The 22,229-nt window shown below is 41.7% G+C and overlaps 2 protein-coding genes across 8 annotated transcripts in view; one reads left to right on the top strand and one right to left on the bottom strand.

The window, feature by feature from the left end:
- The window catches only part of LOC108066437 (homeotic protein ultrabithorax), a 29,072-nt gene that overhangs the window by 4,815 nt on the left and 2,028 nt on the right, over positions 1–22,229 (bottom strand). For 6 of the 7 annotated variants that reach the window (XM_070212152.1, XM_044393238.2, XM_044393237.2 and 3 more), the window contains exons 2-7: positions 21,540–21,726; positions 6,625–6,903; positions 5,905–5,987; positions 5,063–5,775; positions 2,431–2,755; positions 1,293–1,664 (exon numbers count right to left, since the gene is read on the bottom strand). In XM_070212152.1, the coding sequence (XP_070068253.1) occupies positions 1,299–1,664; positions 2,431–2,755; positions 5,063–5,775; positions 5,905–5,987; positions 6,625–6,628 (1,491 nt within the window). In that variant the 5' untranslated portion in view covers positions 6,629–6,903; positions 21,540–21,726 and the 3' untranslated portion in view covers positions 1,293–1,298. The remainder of the gene's footprint in view (positions 1–1,292; positions 1,665–2,430; positions 2,756–5,062; positions 5,776–5,904; positions 5,988–6,624; positions 6,904–21,539; positions 21,727–22,229) is intronic. The other variant, XM_070212153.1, reaches the window with a different exon arrangement.
- Cyp9c1 (Cytochrome P450 9c1) lies at positions 14,305–16,663 on the top strand. The gene is made up of 3 exons (XM_017154957.3): positions 14,305–14,590; positions 14,649–15,183; positions 15,760–16,663. Exons 1-3 carry the CDS (start codon positions 14,412–14,414, stop codon positions 16,609–16,611), a joined length of 1,566 nt encoding a protein of 521 aa, XP_017010446.2. The 5' UTR covers positions 14,305–14,411; the 3' UTR covers positions 16,612–16,663.

The raw sequence follows: 22,229 nt of genomic DNA on the forward strand, positions 1-22,229 counted from the left end.
CGATTTGCCATTTTTGCCGCTTGCCATTCTGATGGCAATGAATTTTTCATAGTTTCAGCTTGGCTTTTGTGCTCTTTGTTGGACTGCATTTCAATTGAATGGGTGAGCAAACAAAAAATCCTGAAAAATAAAACCGAGAGCATGGAAAGCACGGAAAGTTTAATACGGAAAAGGAGGAAGGGGTAAAAACAAACGGAAGTGCATGTTTTGCATATTGCTTTGAGCCCTCAACAAATATGGAAAATTTCCTGCTGTGTGTGTGTATGTGCGAAAGTCAAATTTGCTGGCCCACAGCTTCTGAAACCCCCTCGCCCCGAAAACCCCCCTGCTTTTTCCAGCATCCAACCTCCAAACACCGCATTTCATTTGTTGCCAGCAATCGTCCATGCAAACAGCGAAACTTGACTAAATGCAATAAACTGACCAAGTGCCAGGCCATTTTGCCACTGTTGCGGTCCCGAAAACCCCGAAACCCCAGAAACCTAGAAACCCATCCATCCACCCACCCAATCCCCCAGAATTTCACTGGCCAAGCTTTGGGCTAAGCTTTGCCAACTCAGCGGCATTTTTGTACCCGACACTCATTGAGTTAAGGGGTGTAACAGATACCACAGCGTTTACGGTCCCGAAAACTATTCATGATTTGTGAGCAATAAGAGCAAGGGATCTCTAGCATTTAAGAGGTAAGATAAAACCATATGTAGAGTAGCAGTCAAATTCTACATAACTTTCGAATCTAACCTAATTGGTTTCTGAGGGGTTTTCCTGCTTTAACCATATTCCTGATTTAATAACTGAAGGATCTCTGAACCTTTAAGAGTAAGGATCATACAATTTGGGATATAAACTTCTATTAATTTAAGATTAGGAATAACAAAGTGCGACATTATTTAATGGATTAATTAGATCAATATTAATTAAGATATGAACTAAAGCTAATATCAGGGGTATCTGTTAGTCAAATCACACCCAACTCACCTTCGTTCCGTTTCCCTAGAATAAAATGCAATTTGCTCATTTTTGCATAAACCCCAATTTCAGTTTCGCTGCCAGGAAACGAATGAGAAATTGCTATTGCAATCTGCGAACTCGAGTCCGCAGTGGATTTTGGCCAGTATCCGGGATACTGGAAATCCTCGTTAGAGAGGACGGAATATACAAAGCGCTTTGACCGGCGACAGGTGAAATCAAATCCCCTTGCCAGCGGACATTGGCCAAAGGATACGGTTGTCCTGCAGCGCTCCGGAATTCACAACACACGTAATGCTCGCATGCCGACGACTAACACCTACCTGGATTTACGTGAAGGGACGCTGCTCCACTCCGGATCCTGCGGATCCTCCGGCATCCAGCAGACTCAAATCGTTGAATGTTTCACAATTTTCCAGCACTTGGCTGCAAGTGGCGTTAATTAAATCAAAATCGATGGCCAGCCGATGTCCCAGGGATTCCACATTTGTCAGCGCCGGGGAATCCCCTTTGGGCGGCAGGTGGGAGCTCGCATCCAGTTGGCAGCAGGGGGGGACTGGGACTACTCCTCCTCCTCCTCCTGTCAGCACCGCCTGCAGCTCCTCCGCACTGCAGTCAAACTCATCGTACTCATCGTCCATCAGCGATTGCTCCGAGTAGCTCTCATCGTCGTCATCGCAGTCAAAGTAACCGCTCTGTGGATGAGCCAGTGAAGTGGGATGAGATAAGGTTGGTGGGGGCTCAAGATTGAGCTCTTGATTGGTAAGGGTAAGGGTAGAGGAAGCTATCATTCCTGGGATGCAGACCGAGCCAAACCGAATTTAAGAAAACCTCAAAGGAAAATGTTACGGTTTTGCTTTCGACGCTTTGTACATACATATACTGCGTTGTTTTCCAATTATCTCCCTTAAGATTTTACTTCCACCAAATTGATTTGGGTAAGTAAAACTTAAACTATTATACTACAATATTATATTAACACATTAAAAGGAACGGAAAGTGTAGTTTAAATGATTTAATGTGAACATTTTATAAATAATTAAGCTGATTTTATCATTTTGCATTAACTAACTGATTTGTTTGGTAAAAAAGCTAATAAAGGGTTAAATATATATAAAATCGAAATCCAGAAATCAACAGCATAGAGAAAAAATATACATTTATATGTTTAATCGAAGTGCACAAATGTGGATTAAAATTTGCCACTAATTAATAAACTCACCGAAAGTGAAAAAAGGAAAGTAACCTTTATTTTTAATAACCATTTTTTTCTTAAATTCCTTGTTATATCAAAATGTTTAAAATATATATTTTTTTAAATTTTAAAACGAATAAATCAAAGCCTAGTTGCTATGTAAAACTGGCACCTAAAATCCACTTACTTAAAATTCGGTAACCATCCATTTGGCATCCCGGACCCTTTGATAGCCTCCACTCGGCATTATTCCCATTGTCACTCACCTGGCAGTCGAGGCATCGGCAATTATCACAGAGGCTGCAACTCAGGCCCAAAATGTCGGCTGCCTCCTGGTAAAGCTCGTAACTCGATTTCGCCTGCTGTTGTAGTTGTAGCTGTTGGCTGGTCAGTGCTGTTGCTGTTGTTGTTGCCGTGTTGTTGTCCTCATTATGCATGCTCCAGTTGGTCAATTTATTCAGCTGCCCTCCAGTGCCGCCAGCTCCACCAGTTCCACCATTTCCAGCCTCCCGACTGTTGCTCTGATTTTTCAAGTTGCCTCCATTGTTGTTGCCCCCGAAGTTGGGTGGCGGTGGCTGCCCCGCCTCATTGCTGTCGAGCATGTTAAATGAAAGTTTATTTAGCTTTTGGTTGACTAAACTAAACGCGTATCAAATGGCTGCAAGTGGCGCGGAAGGACTCGCAGCGATTAGCAAGGACGAGGGGAGGTGGTGGGTGGTACGGTTGCCCCATGCAAATTGATATATAAAGTGGGAAGAGGATGCTGAGCCAAGTGATGCGTATAGTACACGGAAATTATACCTCTATTGTACTACAAAATAAGGGGAAAAAAAAATTCAAAATAAAGCCTAAACTAAAATTGTTCACATCATACAAAGCCTTTGCATTTTCAATTCCCACCCACACATGAACTTTAATATCGAACGGACAAAAATTACATGTACAAGAGGGACTTAAGTAAACCTATTTAATTTCTGATGACTTTAACAATTTAGATATTTTTTTTTTAATATAAATTTAAACTTTGACCTATAACTCGAGTGAGTTTCCCAACTTAAGTTAAAAATTTTAAAAAAACATAGAACCACAAATAGGTAGAAACACAAAAGCGCTTGATAACGAGCGATAACATAGGCAAATCGATCGATAAAAACGATAAATCATCGTGTCTGCAGCCTTGCAACTTTTCGCTTTGCACCAGGTACCGGCAAAAAAATTGAAAATGAAAACAAAGCGACCAATTTAATTTGCGGCGACAATCAGACATTGTCGCAGCAGCATTTCCAGCTAGTGGCCACAATAAATTAAGCCACCTTTATTAAGGACTTTTTGCATTAAATGCGAGCTTCGGATGGGGAGCATTTAAATCGCATCAGCGGAAAAGCAGACTGCACACAAGGCCGTGGAAAGCGGGAAAAATGCAAAAGTGAGTAACTTTGCACAACAAATTTCCGCAGTTATTTTGCGACACAAGTCGAGGGAGTCATTCTTGTCAGTTTCGCTGGTGTCGCCATCCAGAAAGTTGATGAATGTGCGCCGGAGAATTTCCGCCGTGGAAATGCCTAAGAAAGCAGGGGAAAACCCCTCTCCCCTTCACTTTGCATTTTCCCCAGGCTGACGTTTACTAATTAAATGCGCACAGGGCACTAATAAATCAAAGGGAAAACCCGCCCTTTTTTTCCTGTTGCAATTAATGAAATTTTCCCAGCCGCCTTTGCCAGCGAAAATTTTCAGTGAGCGAACTTTTGACATCATTATTGCAAAGAGGATATAGAGTGGGGATACAAAGGGGTGTGCTGTACTTTATAGATAGGGAGTGGGTCTCGAAAACTTTGCGTATGTAACTTGAAAGTGCAACTTGGGCATTAAGTTCCCCGGAATATGATTATTGCACTTCAATATGTACATTTATGGCCGGGCTTTAATCAACTTTTAAGCCCTCTTTAAGCCCCCAATGCTTTCGCCTCACTTTATGTTTATGCCGAGCTGAGCGCGTTAATTTTTCAATTTCGCAAATGACTGCTGGGCGGAAAAGCGGGCGGAAAATGGGGTGAACAACTTTGCTAAGCGATGATGATCAAAACTTATGACTTTATGAACAACGCGGAAAGTTTCGCCGCTGCAACAAAGTGTCCGCTGACAGATAATTGAATGCGCTTAAAAGCCGCAGCAAAAACAAGAAAAGCGCATTTGGCCATAAAGACGAAGGAGAAGCCACTAACGGTAGATAAAGGAAATGAATTGACCAATCGATACAAGGAAAAATACCCTCAATGATTTAGACGCCAATTGCTGCACTTCAATAATTAATTAAGAAATAATCGAATGCCGGGGACGTTGGAATTTGCCCGGCTCTCGCAGTCAACTTAATGAGAAACCACTCCGGCATGGCAACTAAGACCGCAAACCACCCAACCACCACCACTTGTCCCCTCAGATTGCCATCATAAAAACTTGCCACAGTTTGCAGCGCGTTGCAAGATGCCTTATAACATTTATGGGAATTTATAAGTTTTTGCGGCGCCGGGAAGATTGGTCCGCTGACACAAACCCACATACTGGAGTGAGTGCACTCGAAAAAAAAAATTATTTGGAAAATGTATCTTATAATTAAAAATACAACTGCATTTTTCAGGAGTTTTCCAAATAAATGACTATTTTATCTAAAAACTTCATAATGATGATTATGTTTTTATACACATCACTCATAAGACACATATACCAGTTTCAATATAACAAAAATAATTTTCTTATTGCTAGCCTTGCCAATTTAATGTATATTTTTTATAAAAGAAACATATAATATCTTTAAATAAAGTAAGAAAAATAAAATTGTTCATCTATATATTTTATGTGGTATCTATATATTTTTTCGAGTGCTTTTTGGGTGTTACATACCTGATGGCACCAGCAGCATCTTCCGGCACCGCTGCGGTGCTGCGCCATTTTTCTTCTTCGAGATATTTGAGAAACTTTGTCTTCTTGGCAATAAGCGCTGATTTGACATTGGTGCATTTCTTCTTTGGCATCAGTGGGAGGTTGCCTCCTGCTCCTGCTCCTCCTCCTGGACCTCCTCCTCCTGCTCCTCCTCCTCCTGTTGAGGTAGCCACTCCCGCTGTGCCATCGAGCGATTCGCCACTCCGGCTACGATTCCGGCCGTTTTGGGTTACTCCGCCTGCCGCTGACAGGCACCTATTGTTATGGTTGCTCGCGGCGGCATTGTTGTTGCTGCTGTTGGTGTTGCTGCTGTTGGTGTTGCTGCTGCTGATGTTGCTGCTGCTGCTGTGGTTGCTGTGGGCGTGGGTGACATTTTGGCAGGCGACGCCGACGCTGCAATTGAACAATTTTTGCAGGGCCGCCGTTGCCGGTGAACACATTGCGGTTGACATTGATGTAGCGACAGGATTTACGTAGTTTGATGCGCTTCCCGCTGCAGCCGCATCCATGGCCATTGTAGTTGCTGTTGTTGCTGCTGCTGCTGCTGCGGCACTGCCAAAAGTTTTGAATTTATGCTGCAGGACGCCACTCGAGCAAGTTGCCTCAATTGGATTTGCCGCTCTGCTCCGGCTGCCATTTATTTCACGCTTTGTTGCCGCATATGTGCCATAGTCCTGCCAAGATGGTAGATAAATTTGGAATTTCGGGGAGCAGACAGGAAGAGGGTGCCGAAAAAACGGAGAAATAAGTAGAATCTCTGATAGTTGCCGAGCTGCGGAGTAGTGGACTCCCCAAGGACTCACCCCATATGCACCGTAGCTGGCATTAAGCACATAAATCGAATTCTGATTGCTGCACTGGAAGACCATGTCGTCCATCGTTTGGGCTGCTCGGAGAACGAGAAGAGGATTTTGATTTTATTTGTTATCAATTGTGCAGCCAATCAAATCAATTTAACATATTTCATTCTAAGTATCACTATTTATTTGTCTTGAAATCGTATTAAAAACAGAAAGAGTTTTAGAAAATATAGATATTTAATAGCAGAGAAAATATTTGTATTACTTTACAGTCTAAAATAGGTAGTTTGTAAAACTGTGATGTGATATGATATGACATTTTCTATTTTTGTTTATTAAATATTTAAATATTTTACTGTTTTTTTTTATTCCAGTTTGTTAAATTTATTCAGCTTGAAAAAAGTTAAGGAACTTTTGAGTATGATAAGAAACCCGATGGTCTGACCCATTGAAATCCTTCCCCCAGTGTACAAATTTTGGGTTACTGGCTTTCTGGGTTCGAGTCGAAAAATGTTGCTTAACAAAATTATGCAAATGTAACATTGAAATCAAACAGCAGACGGCGTCTCTGTTTCAACTTTTCGCATTTGTGAAATGGAAAGGGAAAATCCCAGGGAAAAGCCAACGAAGGGTGGGGAAAAAAAGGCGAAAATTTAATTTAAATTCTTATTGCTGCCTGCTGATTGTGATTGTTTTGTGGGAGGGCTGATGTTTCTGGCTTACCCATTGAACTCTCAATAAATTTGGTTTCGTAGATTTCCTCGGCCGGCGCCGAGGAAGGTGTGTGTGGCTGCTGACGGATCCTGTCCAGCTCCTGGTGGCAATCAAAGCTGCAATTACCAGCGTCCAATTGAAGCGGAAACTTGTGCGGCTGCTGGAGCGTGTAAACGTTGACTGAGCGCCTCTCGTGGCCACCGGTTCCGCCGGTTCCTCCGATTCCCAATCCGATGCTCCGCTTGGTCCTCCCGCTGAGCCAGCTCGTTAGCCACAGGGATTGGATATCTGAGGGGGAAAAACATGAGAGGCACAGGCATAAGCAAATTTCCATTCAGATTTGTTCAGTTCACGCACTCGGTTTATTGTTGCGTTATTTTTTTCTCTTTTCCAGGGGAAATGCGAAATGGTTAACTCGGCCTGGCCAAGCATGATAAAATTTCGTTTGAAAGGCAAGTTCATTGAAATAAACAGGCCTTCCAGCCCACTCACTTTCACTCTCGCTTTCTCTTTCTACTCATCCTTTCCCTGCCAGCAAACACGCAGAATAATCAAAATAATCCTTTTTTTGTTGGCCTGTCTCTGGGCTTAGTTGCGCCGTATTCCCGAAGACCCTTCTATTGTTGGCTTACGCTCGGAGATTCCGACAATTACGCATCGCATACGCAATATAATCGCCGTTCCCAGGACAATTGGAAGTGGAAAGTGCGAGGTCCTTAAATCCTTCGGACTGAGTGCGAGCAATAACTGATGTGGAAATATGATTTCCCTGCGATTTGCACTCAAACAATTGCAGAAACAACCACGTAATTCTACTCGAATTAATGATATAGATTTATTTTGCCCACATTTTGCCACTTGCGATTTAATTGCTATCCAATTACTATAGTAATGCATTTATTTAAGAGCTCTTATTCGTAATTAAAATGTGCTCCTATGGAAATCATATGATCTCCTTATATATATTTGAATATTAATTGAAATTATTTATACCGCTACGGCATTATGTTCTTCACTTCTAGCTGAAGGCTAATTGTGTATTATGTGATCCCAATGGAGCAGCACTTTACCTACACTTTGGTGTCATTACTCAGGATTTAATCATTATTTATTCAGAACAACTTCTATGCATGCACTGGGGGGAAAGAAGAAAGCTCAAATCAAACAATAAAATTGTCACTAATTTAAAAACTTGAGACATATATTTAAGTAGACTTTTAAAATAAAAAAATTTGAAACATATTTAATTAATTTACGATTTTTTTAATTGTATGGTTTAAAAAAAAAATTTTCCAACCAAAATCGGTTTTTTATCATATGTGTATAAAAAGGTCCTTGTAAAATTGATTGAAAAACATTTAAGTAATATTAATATGTCACTAAAAATAGAGCACCAAATTGCAGGCATTTTTTGCAGATGAACTTGAATCGGTGGGGGCGTTTAACATTTGTATCCCTATATGGCAGGGCCGTAAATCCCGGGGAGCCGCAACTTGGTGACCCCATTCATCAAAGTGTCGTAGTCGCAGCAGCAGAAGCAGCAGCAGCTGGCGAGCAGAAATCTTTTGTCATTTGCTGTCAAATCGCTGGGATTTGATGAGGATGGGTAGGGTTGGGAAAAACTAATACGTGCTGGAAGTCAACAGAGCAACATGTAAAACATCGGGGAGCGATAAAAGTTGAAAGGGTGGAAAGGTGCAACGTCGAGCATCTCTAATGAGCGGCAATAAAGCAAATGTGGCAGGTGACACACACACACATCAAACAATTTGCACATTATAATTGTTGACACACCTCCCTGATCCCTGATATATAAAATATATATATTATATATGTGGGTATACCTATGCGTGTCATTAGTGGGCCACTGAATGGGGCCAGAAATCCCTCCTTGATTCCATTTTATTCTCTGCTATTTGCTGGGATTCCCCCAGCACCATCGAGCTAATAATAAAACTTTTATTTATTTTGGGATTTTCGTCAACTGACCGAAGGCAAACAAAGCGCCGGCAAACAAACAGAGGCCTACAGAAATAATAAGCCTGCATAGAAACAAGGGGGTGGTGGGAGGTAATAGGGGGTGGTAACAGGGGTGGGGGCATGTCCAGTGGAGCGTGGCATATTTGTCATAATCAGCGTTTAGGCATAAGCATAAATTTGAATGAGTGCGCACAGGGGTGGCGAAGGAAAGGGGGTCAGGGCCCATATTGTATGGACATCCTTATCATATATTAGGCAGTGCTACATTTTACCCATTTCCTCTTTTGGCCAGAGATGAGCCATGCAGGATTCACTGTGACAGGCAATGGGTTCTTATAAAAAATGAAATATTAAAATTAAATGGAGATAAACTTTTAAATGCTAGATCATTTTTAAACAGATCAAATTAAGTTAGTTATTTATTTAATAGTGTTTAAAATAAATAATAAAATATAAAAAAATTAAAGTTACAGATATGAAGTTTTGAAATTTTGTGACTAAATAATTTTTAACTTTTATTCCTTATGATAGAAAATTTAATGTATAAGTTGTCAAAGATATTTCAAATTTTAAGCATGCATTAAAAATAGTATTTCATATAATTTTTTAAGAATATTTATATTAAATAATATGAAATCTTAGAATAATATTTTTAGTAATAATAATATCGTTTTTTAGTGGCTGCAACACCTTTTCTTAGACGGCATCTCTTGCAGCCTAAAAAAAAAGAGTACTAGTAAAATGGCTTTGAAGTCGTGGAATCCGGGGTTCTATCGACGAGCGGAGAGTTCGGAATACCCCGAACAAAGCAGGACTCATCTCATCTATGCAGGGACATGACTGACCCGCACCCCGGGATCAGATGAGGAATTTGCGATTGACAGGAGTCGCGTTGCCGGCGGAGGACTCTGTGCTCTGTGAGCAAATATTTGACGGAGAAATTCCGGGGACAGGGACATGGCAGGAGGTCGCGAAACTCAAAAGGGGAGTTGGGCTATCTGGCCATGTCCATGAATTCGGGGCCAGATCGTTCCTTGTTTGGCCATAAATTTGATGTGTGCATAAAAAATGTTTTTCGATTTCCTTCGGCACACATACAGAAATTCTTGGCCCCGGTCACGTGCGAGCAGGTGTTGGCCACCAGGATACCAAGGCATTGTCTTTGGGCCACTTTGCCCGCGGCTCTGACGAAAATCGAATGGAATCAATACGTTGTGGGGTGCCAGAAGGCCGAAACATGGCCATTGCTTATATATTTTGTTGTCCAAATATTTATTGCATTTTGTTGATTTTCGGCCGAAAAATCTAGCCAAAACGTTTTCCGTTTGTCATAAATTTTGGTAGCACCACACACAGCTCATGGAAATACATTTAAACTGAAATTTAGCCGATTTTCTTTGTATGTTTTGGGCATTTTTCCGGGCGTGTTTTGCCAGCGATTGCATAATAACATCGTTTGTGGAATTGGCCCACAATGGCAATAAATTAACATTTTATATGGAATGTGTGCTGTGTGTTTGTTGTGTGTGTCCTTTTCCACTATGCAGTTGGCTAAGCCTTTTATGGCGCGATTATCGGGCAGGAACATTTTTGGCATTCCAATAAGCAGTTATTCAAAGTGGATTTGACCGGGAACGAAGGATGCGGCCTGGGCGGCTTTCTCTTGAAGGACTCCTTGAGAGACTCCTCGAAGACACCTCAATCCAAGTTGCATACTTATATGAGCCTCTCAATATCTCTCTCAATCTCTCCTGGGATAATAAATTCATAGCTTATAAAACAATAATTAAACATTTTTTAAGGAACTACATCGAGCACTCAAAAACTCTGAATATCAGTGATGCTAAAAAAAACTGACGCAAATTCGGCGGTCATCTGGCGACCTTTCACAATCAACAAAAGTCCACTGCGATCAATAAAAAGCTTTTTTTCACATATAAATTTAAATTAATTGCTAAGGCATTCATATACGACACGCGACTAAATAGTTTCCAAGAACCATTAATGTCTAGCGAATTCAATTTTTAAATTCTTCCGCCTGTCCGTCTTCTTCTAATTTAACGTCACCAGAATATGAAAAACCCATCTTTAAATAAATTCGATCGAGATTCTGCGTATAAATATAAGTTCAGTTTATCAACATCGTTCGTGTTCAGTGGTTGTAGACTTTCATTATGATGAAGTTCGCAAAATATTTCTTGTTCGTCGCTATCGCCCTCAATCAGTATGGATTTCTGAATTGTTCGCAGTCCGTGTGTGTGCTAGAAGATGCCCCAAGTCAGTGCGGATCCTACTGCGTCTCAGCATTGGCTCCGTTCTTTGAATACAATGACAAGATTCTGGAACAATGGAATACACACGGTGTTAAACTAAACGAAACACTGGACAAAGTGTACGAAATAGAAGTTCAGCAGACTAAGATAGGAAGCCAACTGGAAAACGAATTGCAGAATTGCCAGTTAGAACAGTCAAATGTGGAAAAAAAATTACAAATGCTACAAGCCAATATTGAAAGCCAACAAGAATACCTTCAGAAGATTTTAGCTCCGCTCTTTGATTACAATGACAAGATTCTGGAACAATGGAATACACACGGTGTTAAACTAAACGAAACACTGGACAAAGTGTACGAAATAGAAGTTCAGCAGACTAAGATAGGAAGCCAACTGGAAAACAAATTGCAGAATTGCCAGTTAGAACAGTCAAATGTGGAAAAAAAATTACAAATGCTACAAGCCAATATTGAAAGCCAACAAGAATACCTTCAGAAGATTTTAGCACAAGTACATTTATTGAGCTTTTACATTGAAGACAGAAAAACTGCAAGTTATAACGATGCAAAAAATGCCTGTCGTGACATAGGCGGTCAACTCGCGACCGTTACAAGTGAACAAGAACTTGTTGCTCTCGAAGGGAAGCTTAAAACAAATGCGTTATACTGGTTAGGCATCAACGATCTGGCCAAAAACGGAGAGTACGTGTTTTTAGATTCCGGAAAGAAACAAACATTTTTCAAATGGGACGATTCCCAACCAGACGGCATACGTAAAAATGAGCACTGCGTGGGACTTTACAATTACAAAATGCACGATTTTCCGTGCTCAGATGACTACCATTTCATTTGTCAGACTAAAATTTGGTAGTTCTTTATTTAATTGAAAAGGAAAATAAAATGATTTATTTAACATTTCTATTATTTCTTTATTGGTTGATGTGTGATTGTGGATTTTAAAGATGTTTTTCAGAATAGTTCTGTATTGCTTTCTTGGCAAAGAGCTCTACAAATGTATCTTATTAGCTCATTTTTATCCAGTTTTCTTATCTCTTTATGCTTTCTTTGCGGTCGGCTGCCCACTTGAGTGAAAGTGGGTGGCAAAGTTATGAGGAATGCAGGAAAAATGCCAAGTGGAGAGCCACTTCTCCCCCTTCCCATGCTTCTCCTTATACCCACACCACCACATGCACACCGCTCTGGGCCCTCAAAATTACACTCACACAGACACACACACTTAGTGGCTGGGCAAATGTTTGCGCTTGTGTGCACGGCCGCGAGAACTGGCTACCGTTATTATCCATTTGATTAGAGAAAACACAACATTTTGGCCTAATTAGAGTCGGAATGTCAAAACATTGACTTTGGCTATTTGGCCGGACATCAAAGAGGAGCAGCACTTGAGTTCCGATGGCCAAGGGGAAGGAATGGGAAAGAAGGGGCAGCGAAAACAGACTCGAGAACAGCCAAGTCAACAGCAACAAAGCCAAGGACGAGGTCGAGTGCGAGGACAAACCATTCAAATGGCCCAAAGCCCAATGCCCAACCCACACCCGAACCCATGGCTTTCCCAATGAAGTGCACAAAAAACGACTTCAAGTACTTGGCCATTTTGGTTGTTTCCACTCCACATCCCACTACTTTCGCCGTTTCCTCCCCTCTCCATTTTTGCCAATGTAAACACATTTGATATCCAGCAAAAACAAGAAAAAGATGGAGCAGGCCAGGGGCGTAGGAGAAATGTATACTTAGGGGGTTACATAAATTACTCTTAAAATAAGTTTCATAAAAAATTGAATGTAAGTAAAGACCCAAAACCTCTCTTCATATATTTGTTTTAAAACTGTCCAACTGTCTCGAAAACTTATTTTAATCTACTAAATAATAAATAATGTCTTTAAAAAAATAAGTTATTGCTAGAAATATCCCCTTTTCTACGCCACTGCCACAAAATGGCAGTTAGAAAGGAAGAAAGATTTAATTCGCAACAACAATGCGGGTGAGCAGTCAGCAGTGAGCAGTGGAGCCTTAAAAGGACGAGCGAGAGATTGATTTTGCACTCATTTGATATTCCTTGCTGACCGCTGAATCAAACGGGATTTTTGCCTGCCATCCGATTTGTTGGCTTCTTGTCTCCATCGTCCTTTTTGTTCTCTCTTGGTCCTTCGGCAAGCAGTGCAATAATTTCCCGTTAGCCGCTCACTAAATGCAAGCAAATTTTGTCATTTGGCCGGGACGTGAGTTGGTTGCCCAAGGACCTCTTCGCACAGGACCTCTCGCATTAGAGCGAGCTAGACGTTGGCTGTTAGTCGGCAGACTAAACTTTTCCAACCTGCAAACTCCAAGCAATTTCATTATGCTTACACCACTCAAACGCACAAAATTATACCAGTGTGTTCACCTCAGCCAGTTTCGTAGGCACTTTAAGAAATGACGGATCTTTTCATAAACATTTCTGATAATTAAAAATAAGAAATATCTGAACTTTTAAACGACATTTGGAAAATATCTTTAAAATGAAGGAAGATTTGTATAACATATTTTATCAAAATCCGTTGAAGGCAAATAATATATTTTTAATGTAAACATTAAATAATTTATATTTCTGGTACGAACGAATTTCCAGTGTAAGATGCAGTAAGTGACAGAAGTTCCTTTTCGGTTTCAGTTTGAGTTTGGGCTTGAGGTCGCCACTGGTGGAAGATCCCAGGCACGTAGCTCCCTGAGCATCCCCAAACTCTACAACCTCCCCACGCTGTCGTCGCTAAGTCCTTTATAATAAATAGTTGAGTCACTTAAGGGGATTAATGTTGAAATTAGTTTATGCCAATGAGATTAGGCATGACATGCCGAATGCCAAGTTCATGTCGGTTGAGAACTGAATCTAGTCGCAGATGTAAATGGAATTTTCTTCATATGTGCCAGATTCAAAAAACCAAAAAGTAATTTTCCCCGATATCATCGTCTACTATCAGCTTTTCATTATCTCTTTGGGTTTAATCCAGTTTGTGAGTGCACAAAAATGTTTGCTAATAGAGTGGTCAAATCTGCATACTATCTAATGGTTTTTTCGATTACGATCTATAAATAGATCGTTAGTGACGTCATTGGTTTACGCTCTCATTTCATAATAAAGTGCAAAGTTGCAAAGCTGATGTGGTTCTTAAATGTTTTTTAGCCATAGCCTTTGCAATAATACAATGTTTATAGTTCTTATAGATAGAACTCTTTTTTTATATGCATGTGACTTGAAATGCTAATTGATAAGCAAACGAGCTCTCTTAATGCTTTCGCTTTTTCTCCCTTTATCAGGTAGACCCATGCACACATCTACGAATTTTGCCGGTTCTTGTTCTCCCGCTTTATATGTATCTCTCTGTAGATAAATATGGTATATATAAGCAAAGAGAGCGCTTTTTGTTTATTTCAGTTGCGTTTCGGCTGTTGACTGGCGAAGACGCTCTCTGAATTTTTGGAAGCTCCCCCCCTGATTGTAGAACCCTCGGAACCCCCTACTCCCAAACTAAATCCAAGAGATTCCGTCATGGTTTTCGTGGAGTTCCTGATATTCGTGGCCTTCATCGGCTTGCTGCTGTACAAGTGGTCTGTCCATAGCTTTGGCTACTTCTTGAAAAGGGGCGTGGCCCACGAGAAGCCCATTCCCCTGTTGGGTAATATTCCCTGGTCGGTGATGATGGGCAAGGAGTCGTACATAAGGCACAGGTAAGTTGAGAGAGCACACAAAACTCCATCGGTTATATAATGCTATAATGTTCTATAGCGTTGAAATGCATTCGCGGCTGAAGCAGAACAAGGTCTATGGAGTCTACAACCTGCGCGATCCTCTGTACTATCTCGCCGATCCGGAACTCATCCGTCAGGTGGGCATCAAGAGCTTCGATACCTTCGCCAACCATCGCAAGGGTATCACCGACGGACCCAACGATACCAGTGTGATGTCCAAGAGTTTGCTCAGTCTGCGGGATCGTCGCTGGAAGCAGATGCGCAGCACCTTGACGCCCACCTTCACGAGTCTCAAGATCCGCCAGATGTTCGAGCTGATCCACTACTGCAACGTGGAGGCAGTGGACTTTTTGCAGCGCCAACTGGATGAGGGCAGTTCGGAACTGGAGCTGAAGGACTTCTTCACGCGTTACACCAACGACGTGATTGCCACGGCCGCCTTTGGCATCCAGGTGAATTCCTTCAAGGATCCCAACAACGAGTTCTTCTCCATCGGGCAGCGCATCTCGGAGTTCAGTTTCTGGGGCGGACTCAAAGTTATGTTCTACATTCTGATGCCCAAGTTGATGAAGGTAAGATATGTTATACTAACTATTATTTTATCAAATAATTATTAATTTTGGATTTGCTTAGTAGTTGTATGATATTTTTCTGAAAATAATCATTATTTCTAGGCACTATTTTTTTTTAACGCTACAAATAATGATCTTTTACATCAATAAGTACACAGAGAGAATTCTGACGTTCTCATCTGAGTTGAAAATGTTCTTAAAAATATAAATGCCTTTTTTAAGTTAAAAATGTTCTAAATGTGCTTCAATTAAGTTAAATTGGTTCTTAAAATCTAGTTGAGCTTAGAATGTTCTTTAAATAAGAACGAAATGTTATTATTTTACCACAGGGTTCTTAAATCAAATCGATTTTGTTCTCAAAAACCACAATCCCTCAAAATGTTCTCAGTTTGAGAACGAAAAGGACTAAAGAATGAACAAAAATTAAGTTGCATTTCAACTTAAAGTGATTCAAAACTCTATTCTCTAATTTTTATGGATTTCCTAGAAAGCGTTAGGATGTTTTCGTTTGACACCTAGCACGCATTAGGCCATTGTATTATAATACAATTATTATTATTCTTCACTAACTTTCAGGCCCTGCGAGTTCCCGTGATGGACATGAACAACGTGGACTACTTCAAGAAACTGGTCTTCGATGCCATGAAGTATCGCAAGGAGCAGAGCATCGTGCGCCCCGACATGATCCACCTGCTGATGGAGGCCCAGCGGCAGTTCAGGAAGGATCAAGAGGGAGCCAAGGAATCGCAGGAGGAGCAAGGAGCCGAGTTCAACGACGAGGACCTGCTGGCCCAGTGCCTTCTGTTCTTCTCGGCGGGCTTCGAAACGGTGTCCACCTGCCTGAGCTTCACCAGCTACGAACTGCTGATGAATCCCGCGGTGCAGGACAAGCTCTACGAGGAGATCCTGGCCGTGAAGGAGGAGCTGGGCGATAGGCCTCTGGACTACGACACCCTGATGGGCATGAAGTATCTGGATTGCGTGGTCTCCGAGTCGCTGAGGAAGTGGCCACCGGCCTGGGTTCTGGACAGGATGTGTGCGGCTGACTTCGAACTGAAGGACGAGGAGGGACAGCTGGTGCTGCAATTGCGCAAGGACGACCTGGTGCACATTCCCGTGGTGGCACTGCATCACGATCCGGACAACTTCCCGCAGCCCGAGGAATTCCGACCAGAGCGCTTCGACGAGGAGCACAAGCACGAGATCCGGCAGTTCACCTACCTGCCCTTTGGCGTGGGCCAGCGCAGCTGCATCGGCAACCGGATGGCCCTCATGGAGGTCAAGTCGCTGATCTTCCAGTTGCTCCTAAGGTATAGACTGAAGCCCACGGACCGCACTTCCAAGGACATGATGGCCAGCATTGCCGGCTTTCGAATGATGCCGCGGGAATTGTTCTGGTGCAAACTGGAGTCCCGTGGCTCCGCTTAATTAATATTACTTCCCCAGACACATGCATCCTTATAAATATTAATAAAAAGAATGGTAGATGGTGGAGAAAAAACGAAACAAAAAGCGTGGCAATTTATTTCATCTGGACACCCTTGTGTTGACAAATTTGTCGCGGCCATGTTTCATTTTCCATTCGCTTTGTTTTCCCCGGGCTTTCACATTTCCCTGCTTCCCATTTTCCCCACTTTCCCAGCTTTAAAGCCGATGTCAGGGGCAGAGATTCCCAGTTAGGAGCAGGCGACAAGCCACGTCATAATACTGTCAGGACATGATGGCCTCGTCCAACCACCCAGGTTGTATGTGGTGCGGTTACACCGCATAAAACAACATGGTGGGTGGGTGATGGCATACGCCACACACTCACATTCACCCACCCACTCACGCCCTCACACACACACACACATAGGACATTAAGGATTATTTATTGGGAGTTATTTTTCAGGCGGCATTAAAATTTTTCGGTACAATATGAATTATATTACACTCGTGTCATAAACTCGCTGTCGCAGAGCAGCAAATTTCGGTGTGTGGGCCAGGAAAATCTTTCCCACCCCCCATAAATTGACTGCCAAAAAGTATGCAGTAAAGAAAAAGGCAGATAATTAACACCAATCTGTGCTCCAAGGATCCCTGCCAAGGATCCAATCGACATTGATATTGATGGACACCGAGAAGACAAAGCTGGTAAACGGAAAAAATATGCTGTTTGTCTTTGGGTCATTGAAATGCAGGAACCAAAGAGAAAACCTCTGTTTCAATTGTAATACTCAGCATTTCTGTTTTCTTTCTACATTTCTCCCCTTTTCGATATCTCCAGGGATCTTAAAGCATTGGAAAAAGTGAATCACAATAAACGTTTGGTGTTTTGATTGTTTCTTTAAGATTCAAGAATATTTAAAAATATATTTTATTGTGTTTTGTTTACTTTTTCTATCTACTATACTTTTCCCCATTTAAATAATAAGCTAAACTTCTAGGCTCTTCGTAATATCCTATCTTTTTTATTACCCTCTAGTTCCAGCAATATTGCTAACCTGCTTAGTTTTATCTTCACTTTTATGCGTACTTTTAATGTCAAATTTGTTTCGCACAATCCTCATACCCATAAAAAAGATTAGTTTGAAGAACTTGGCCCCAAGTTTCTGCATCTTTTGACGGCCATGTTGGGAAGGTGGTCAAATCCGGAGCACGCCTATGGTCATTAGGCTGGGCAACCCAGGGCAATAAAAAAGCAAAGGCAATTACCAGATATGGTACATGTACACATACACTCACTCGTACAACCATTATTCGCACAATGTAACGCACGTAATTAGTTGCATATAACTTGGGGCCCCGAGCTTCGTAAAACTTTCAACGCGCTTCAAATTAGTTGAATGTTTTTTTATTGGCAGGGCAGCCTTGTTGTTGTTGACGTCCTCGCTGCAACAATGTTGTTGGCCAGCCCATCAGGCCATGCAAAAACGAGTCTGGTTGGATTGAGTCACATGCGGAGGAGCAAATAAGCCGGCGGCAATCCCAAAACATATATGCCATATGGATGCGGATGGCTGTGTGTAAGTCTGCCACAATATTTGCTTAAAAATGAGGCGAAGGCAAAGGCAAAGGGAAAGGCAATGGCAAAGTGGAATTAAAGCGAAAAGTTTGCGAGATGCTGGCGGGGATAACTAAGCAAACGCTTTGCGGTTCTGCCCGTTCGTTTTATGGCCAAAGTTTTCCCAGTTACCCGGTTTTCCGCCGCCGGCAGCTTCAAGTTTCCAGAATCTCCTTCGGTTTTGTGGGTGGACTCGGGTGCATTTGAATCTCGCCCCTCGCCTTGTCAACGCTGCGTATGCGTAATCTTCAGATGCCAACGCTGCGTATGCGTAATCTGGAAAACGTCATAAGCTGTGGCGACACCAGCAGAGCTATTTCCACTCTTCTGTCTTCTATTTTCTGCTTTCCTCTCCTGCTGCTTTTTTTGTTGTTTTGTTCACAGCAACCTTATCAATCAATTCACCCACACAAATGTGTGTTCGTAGGTTGGCTAACCTATATATGGTATGTGGAATACATAGATGGTTCTGAGCAGAGCAGAGGTCATAAAGAAACTTTGGCGCCGCGACCGCCAGACGCCACCAGGAGCATTAAATTTTCTCCCCGCAGACGGAAAATAAGTATAAAAAAAGAAGAGAGGAAAAACAGAACAGAAATAAAATAAAAATGTGGGAAAGCAGGAGAATAGGAGAATGAGAATGGCTGAATAACAGCGATGACGACGATACAATGATAATGCCAAGAACAATAAGACGAGGCGGCAGCCAAAAGAAGGAGAAGGCGAGTCGAGAATGCTGAGCATTAACAATTTGGCAAAATACAATGGCAAACTGTCGCACACGAATTTTCCCCCTTATCTGCTTTTCCCCCTTTTTTCTAGATTTTCGACGCTTTTCCTACGCTTTTCTCAGCTCCAGCTGAGATGCGTTTTGCGATAAGCACGAAGCGGTGGCGTTTGGTTGGCTGTGTGTGTGTCAAGTGTTTTCCCTCGTGTATGTGTACTTTTCGGTGGAAACTCCAAGTCCTGGTGTTCAATCATCGAACCCCAAAGGCCGTGACAAATGGATAATTATAAACGCTGAACGGTAATGCCTATTATTTGGAAAATTGTACTAATTGTGTGCAATTCTTATTTGGGTATTTATTTTTTAGAACTCAAACTAAGGAGAATATTTTGAAAAAAGTTACATAACAAATAATTCCATGTTGTAAGTTTGAATACTAATATAAAAGCTTTTTGGGTCAAATAAAATTACGCCATGCACTCTAACTAATAAGCATAGCAGCCCCAGCCCCTTAGTAAAATTCCAACTTTATATGCTTTAATGGCCTTCAATGTCACAATATGCAGGGACAATAACGATGCTAAAGTCCCCATATTCAGAAACTATGTAATTGAATCGCCCGACATTGTTTGTTCCCTCATAGTCAAATATCTTTGTCCCATCTGAATCCGAATCTGCTCTCCTTTCGCTTATCGCAGCTTGTATAGCTTGTATATAAATACGAGCAACCCGCTTTCCCCCGCTTTTCCAAGCCCTCTGCTCTGGGAAAACGTTGTTAACGTCTCTTGAATTCGGTGTAAGCAAGTTTTCCCCATAAGGAAAACAAGAAGGAAAAGCATAATTTGGAGAGTGCTTCAAGGGAAAGTTTCTTGTGTCGTTGGCAAGTTTTTGAAGACCTCCTCCAGAAGCCACATACATTGTGAGAAGGGAAGAGAGGGGGGAAGATGGGGAAAAATAAACATAATTTTATTTTCGGTTTTTATTTAATGCTCCTCCGCATTACAGCAATTTCTGCAACATTTTTGTTTATGCGCTGTCAAATCGAGTTGGTCCTTGGATCCTCACATTATATATACGTGGGTAGTTTGTGAATGCGGGTTCCAAACCCCCAGTACAAAATTATTGTCTAATGCACATTGGGCCCAAGCGTGAATTTGCATGGCTGGCATTGTCATAACTGAGCTGGTGCTGCACATAAATCGCTTTGGTCCATATTTGTGTGACATTTTTCGGTTTGGTTGCCCCACCAACAACCCAGTGAGGATGTGGATGTGGCATGTGGCAGCTGCAGGAAGCAGGAAGCCGTAGGTAAAAACTTTTAATATTTCTACGCCGCCAGCTGTTGCCATTCCCCCCTTTCACTTCCCACTTTCCTCTTGCCACATGCCACATGCAGTGCCTGCCAGTTGCATCCGGAATCGGGACTCGGGATTTCCAACCTCCATCCGCCCGCAGATGCAACACAAACAAATGGAGTAGGCCAGAAAGAATTGTTGGAACTGGAGCTTATTTATGCCCACGCTGTGAAATTTAATTAGCCGCCCTCGACAATTGTAAATATCCAGTTTCTCCGGGAGAAGCAGGAAAAGCGGAAGAAAACGGCTTGGAATGCGGGAACTTGGCTCAGATGAGCGGAATGCGAGTGGCAGGAGCAAAAGCAGGAGCAGTAGCACATCCGCAGTTGAAACAATGCCAACTGGCCAAAAGCACAAGTCGTCTTTGACTTCCTTTCTTATTTTGGCCCTTTGGCCACGGGCATTCGTACTTAGAGAAAAGAATATGGGGAGTTTCGGTATCAAAACAACTTTAGTCTGTGACATATCAACTTTATACTTTCACTGGCACACGGAGATTGGCATTATTTCAAGCTTGAAACCAGTACATAAATCCTATCATTAAATTAGGTTGAGTTCAACAGGAGATATCTTCTGGATTTAATTGCTCAATGAGTCTATAAATTATTGTGTTATCTTCATTTTTTGCAGGCTAACAATTAATGCCAATTAAAACAATAATAATCCGAATTTCGAATAAATATTTTTTAAGATATATAAATGGGTAAACTATGAATAAAGATATTTATAGAAGTATTTTGATTAATTTGGCTGCTGTTTAGTTTTCTATACTAAAATGCTTAAACTGGTAAAAATGGGTTTGACTTTCTTTTATTAAAAACTGTGAATATTGTGATTAAATTCAACATTTTTTTTTTATTATTCTGATAAATTTATTATTAATTCTATTTTTATTCTTAATCCTATTCTTATTTTTTTTTGATAATAAATTTTCAATTGATAATATTTTGTTCCATTTTAAGAATTTATAATTTTAAGACAAGTTCAATCGTTTTATCGCATTAGACAATTGTCATAGTGGAAAGTGTTATTTTATTGCCATTTTATTCCCCGTGTACTTTCTTCGCTAACTTTCCCATCTTTCCCCTCTAGCCAACTTTAATGAGCTGCGTCGGCAGGTGAAGGAATGCCGAAAGCGGATGCAGGATTGGCAAGGAAGTGGGTGGATTCCAGTGGGCGGTGGGCGCTGGATGAGACTGACAGGTGGTGGCATAGGCTTAACTTAACTTACTTTTTAGGAAATCCGCCAGTGTCGTGAAGTCGTTTATTTCAACTGCGTTTCAGACGTAAATGAAGTTGGCTCCTCGGACCGCCCGCTGGCGATGTCTGTTACTCTCACTCGCTCTTCAGCTCGGCTTAATTCTTTTTCTGTTTTTTTCCTGTCCTCAGGCTGTGCTTTCACTTCTGCTTTCTCTCACCTGCCGCCGAAAAGATACGCATTTAAATTAAAAGGAAAGCAAAGGAATCTGGCCACGGCGAGTTTTTCCGCGGAATTCCTTTGTTGTACCGCGGGAAGGGGTAATGCCTGTGAAGATTCCCCATTCGAGATAACCCAATGCAGGTTCTACACCCTATACCCTAAGGTATATGAAAATCTCAATTTCTGGGGCTAATTCGGGCCAGGATAATTCTGCGAGTGATAATAAGTGCGCATAATGGCTCGAGAGTCTAGAGCAGGGTGCTCTTAATCTCTGGAAACGGGCTTTAATGCACATACAGATAATGTGGCTGGCTGGCTGGCTAACTGACATGGCCATATTAAATCTAATATCCGCTTGGCCCTCCTCGGATGGTAAATAACAGGCGAAGAAGAGCCCGGGGAGCGCTTAATAGTTGCCTGGCGTATCCATTAAGTAAACATGACTCGCTAAGCCCGCTGGGCGAATCTGTGGATGTGGATTCAGAGTCAAAGCTGCTTCTT

The sequence above is a fragment of the Drosophila takahashii genome, chromosome 2R, assembly GCF_030179915.1.
Source record: "Drosophila takahashii strain IR98-3 E-12201 chromosome 2R, DtakHiC1v2, whole genome shotgun sequence".
Lineage (NCBI taxonomy): Eukaryota > Metazoa > Arthropoda > Insecta > Diptera > Drosophilidae > Drosophila > Drosophila takahashii.